This window comes from Microtus ochrogaster, linkage group LG10, assembly GCF_000317375.1.
Source record: "Microtus ochrogaster isolate Prairie Vole_2 linkage group LG10, MicOch1.0, whole genome shotgun sequence".
Classification (NCBI taxonomy): Eukaryota; Metazoa; Chordata; class Mammalia; order Rodentia; family Cricetidae; genus Microtus; species Microtus ochrogaster.
In genome coordinates, this window is record NC_022035.1 from 13,082,396 (window position 1) to 13,086,880 (window position 4,485).

Consider the following 4,485-nt stretch of genomic DNA (forward strand, 5'->3'; position numbering starts at 1 on the left):
GGGGGAGTGTGTGGGAGTGGGGTGGGATAGTGTGCGTGGGAGTGGGGTGGGGTAGTGGGGGGGGAGTGGGGTGGGGTAGTGTGTGGGGGAGTGGGGTAGTGAGTGTGTGAGTGGGGTGGGGTAGTGTGTGGGGAGTGCTTGCCCATGCAGGTGTCTGTGGAAACCAAAGGCTCATGTCAAGAAACCTTTGTCAGTTGCTTTCTGTACTAAGTTGTCACCCATAGTTGGCAGGTAAAAGGGAAGGGCCATGCATTACAAATGGAAGCTCTGATCTTAGGGTGAGAGCCCCTCTAACCAGTGATGCTTATGGTGTTGTTTCTCCTAAGCTGATCTTTGTTAGAAACATGGTAGTGAGATTTTATTCTGTATTAAAAGGCTCATGTTTTTCCTATGGGATATTCACAGGCAGGAGTCCAATTTTCACTCACCTTGTTACGAGCTTAAAAGGACTATGGACACTCCGTGCCTTTGGACGCCAGCCTTACTTTGAAACTCTGTTCCACAAAGCTTTAAATTTACACACTGCCAACTGGTTTATGTATCTGTCAACGTTACGCTGGTTCCAAATGAGAATAGACATGATTTTTGTCCTCTTCTTCTGTGTCGTTACCTTCGTTTCCATTTTAACAACAGGTACTGTGAACTCATTGATGAATGTTAACAAAAGATTGCTGAACATTTAAGTAATAGTTTCTGTCAATAAAATGACATATTTTTATATTAAAACTTTAGATGCTTTAAAGTAGACTTGTGGGGCTTATCAGATAATACAAGTAATTTCTTTGCATTTCTGCTGTTTTGCTTCCAAATAATTTATTTGGTTTAAATGTTTATATGATATTTTCCCTAGTTGCTCTGTTTTAAAAATGATGAGATACTGATTTAGATAGCATAAATGTGATTGACAGGAAAAGTCTTTTCACAGGAGAAGTCTTTCATAGTAATGTTGGCAGGACTTCCGAATTAATAGATTTCTTTATGAAAAAATTATCTGAATGGAGGAAGAGGGATGCACAGGTGTGCCCATGCACACACACACACACACACACACACACACACACACTTCTCCTTTCACCCTTTCTGTCAATTTTTTTCTTTTAACAACTACTTTTTTGTAAAATTCTTTGTCTTATATGAATTTTGAATGAATAAAAATTACCAGAGAAGTAAAATAATGTAGATAAAACTGCATTATTTTTCAAACACAAAGCTTCTGAAATTTAAGATTTTCGAGCAATAAGAGATATAAAGTGTGTGACATAATGCATGTCGCACTAAGGAAACAAAAATCTTTATAGATAAATGAGTACCTCTATTTTAAGATGTTGGATTTCTGAGTCAAAATGCTATATGTTTTATATATAGCACTTTATTATGCATAAAACATTGCATATTATTATGTGTATGACAGTTCAGAGTGAATGCACACCAATGCCAGATTTACAACATTATTTTATTATAAGAACAGTATTGCTCAACCCCAAAAGAAGCACTTTTTGACATGTTCTCATGTGGCTTCAGCGTGGGTGTCACACTTGGGTGGCTGGAGGGACGAGAACAGGCACTGGAGAGTCAGGCATAGGATGATCCTGGTTTTGAATGCATGCTGGTGTCTTCACTTCCTCCTGTGGACACACTTGTTCTTTCTCTCTCTCTCTCTCTCCCCCTCGCCTTCCTTCCTTCCTTTCTTTGACTCCCTCTCCCTCAGTCCTCTCCCCCTCCCTCAACCCCTCAGAATTAGTTGTCTTCAATTAATTTATAAGGATCACACCCCATGATGGCTTCTCCATTCTGCTTCCCGAATTAGCAGTCAAGATCCTCTGTCTAATTATAAAGTCCTAAAGAAGACAGAAAGCCAGTTCCTTTTGGCTTTGGGCTCCCCTGCAGATACACAGCTGCTATGAGGATGGCCAGCTTCCCCATCCCTTGCTTTCTCCATGCTTCACTGGGCAGTGAAACTATGAGAAGAGTGGAAATGGGCAGGCATGTCTGTAACTCTTGAGCAGTGCAGAAGAGTACCTTAAAATGACTTTGGGGTGGGGGGCAGAGTATTGATTATTTTTATATAAGGTAATTAAAAGGGAATCAAATATGACTAAATTACATGAACTCAAACTTCTTAACAATTAATTCAAGCCAATATATCACATGCCTTTTCAGAATAGGTAAGATTATGACTGAGTCTTGGCTTACCAGGGTCAGTAATCAAAACATTTAACCATCAGCCTTGTTCAGCACCTCTGCTTGTATGAGAAGCACAGCCCAGGAACTTGGTTTTAACCTACATTAACTTATTTTAACTGAGAGACACCAATCAACTTTTTTAATTCTCTTGTGTGCCACAGACACACAGTAATACTCTCCCATAGTATTAAGTGTGATCATTTTTGCAAAACAGCACAGTCTTGTCTGTAATAAATTGCCAGTAACTATTGCATTGCTTGTTGTTGTAATCATTTATCTTATTTTTCTTTTTAGCCTTCAAAACAAGAAACATATAGGGGCCCTGGGTGAACTTTTAACAATTTTCAATACATTATTTGATGAAAGGAAAGTAGTTATGGTAGACATAAATTGGAGAAAATGTAGACATGAAAATGTTCAGAAATAATAGTATGGTTTATTCATCTCTGTGTTTAACCTTGTGATAGTTATTTGGTGGTTGAATCAAGCACTATCAATTAGTACATGATAACCTGAATTAATAATAACTTATAAACATCTGTCTTGGAAATGTTTATGGTCATAATTCTGAATTTTTCAAAATTTTAATTAGTTGTCATTCCTAATCCTGAAAGAAATTTACTCTAAAATATGTTAGCACTCTCCTTTTCAAGCATGTTAGTCTTTTTTCTTTTTTTTTAATGTAATAGGCAAACTTCTTTCTTGACGAATGGCTGGCATTATTTTTCTGACTTCCCAGTGACACACAGTCTGCTTTCTTCTGGGCACCTCTGATGAGCAGAAACAGACCACTGCAAAGGTGCTGAGCCTGTCTACCCCTGCCTGTGCTATTCAGACGTATGCATCCCTCCTTTGCCTTTTTGTAGAGGAGCTCATTTGAACCCAGCCCCCCCTTTTTTTCTGGTGTTCAATCTAGTATTTTTTTTCATTGTTACATACATAATAATAGTAGAAGAAACAAATGTGTTGTCTACCCAATTCCAGCATTACCTTCAGGAGCTAACCAGCATTTAAAAGTGTAACAATTTGTGAATACTCAGTCACTACAGATTTTAAAAATTAGTTGAAAGCTTATTGGATGAGGGCGTTATTGTTCCTAGGAGTCACTAGCATCAGTATTAAATTGAAATTTGAATAAAATGACATGTGATGAGAGAGATACAAGTAAAGCAATTCACAGAAGAGATCACATGCACTTGTTCAACCCCCTTTCCATGTCTAGGTGAAGGAGAAGGATCGACTGGTATTATTCTAACTTTAGCTATGAATATCATGAGTACTTTGCAATGGGCTGTAAACACCAGCATTGATGTGGATAGCTTGGTAAGTTACTATCTTTAATTATTTTAAAAAGTTAAGGGAAAAAACAAAGAGTAGGCAATAACTTAAGGGTTCTCTCTCTCTGTGTTTGTGTGTGCGCGCACACACACACATTACCAAGTTTAGGAAATAAAATGTCCAGGTAAATTAAAAGACATTCTGTATCATGCATTAAATGGTGACTTGATTTATCTTTCATCCTCATGTGTTGTCACTGTGAACATTGTTGCACATCTCTTCTTGCTCAGGAGCTTTCCAAAGCAAATCCTATGAGTGGAAGGAACTGCTGGGGATTTCCCTAACACTACTAGCTGATGCCACGTTACTCTCTGGGCTGTTGTGCTATAGTATATACTTCATCTAAGAGAGTATGTGAATGTTTCCAGCAGAATTCATCTTCAGACACTTTTAATATTGCCAGTTTGAGGAGTATAAAGTAACTACTAAAATGTCAGGATATCTTAATGCCTATTTCTTGTTGATCATTTGTTTTTTGTTTGTTTTTTCTTTCTGTTATGTGCTTGTTCAAGTTTGCTTACTTTTTAGCTTACTTTTTTTTTTTTAAATTGTGTTTCTCAGTTAATCTGTAGGTATTTTTGAATCCTGGGTCAGTTGTCAGTTCTATACATCAAAATGTCCCATGAACTAGTGGCTTTATTCATGGTATCTCTCTAAGAAAAGAAACAGTGACTTTATTGTGCCTTCTACCATAGAGAACCTGAAGTGATATTTATGTGCTAAAATGGCGTCAAGGACTCAACCCTGCAGTGCCCAGGGTGAGAAATGCAAGGGAGCTACACATTTCCCTATTTATATTCTAGTAAAAGATATATTTCTGTTAGACTTTAGAGTTGGCCTAAGAACTTAATCACAAATTTCTTTTTTTTTTTTGCCATAAACATTTATTAAGAAAGAGGGAAAGAGAAAAAGGGAGAGAGAGAGAGAGAGAGAGAGAGAGAGAGAGAGAGAGAGAGAGAGGAA

At 37.6% G+C, this 4,485-nt stretch overlaps 1 protein-coding gene across 1 annotated transcript in view; it reads left to right on the forward strand.

Annotated features, from left to right (window-relative positions):
* Cftr (cystic fibrosis transmembrane conductance regulator) overlaps positions 1-4,485 on the forward strand; it is a 142,348-nt gene that overhangs the window by 108,705 nt on the left and 29,158 nt on the right. Inside the window, exons 20-21 of the mRNA XM_026787509.1 lie at positions 406-633; positions 3,407-3,507. Of these exons, the coding sequence (XP_026643310.1) occupies positions 406-633; positions 3,407-3,507 (329 nt within the window). The remainder of the gene's footprint in view (positions 1-405; positions 634-3,406; positions 3,508-4,485) is intronic.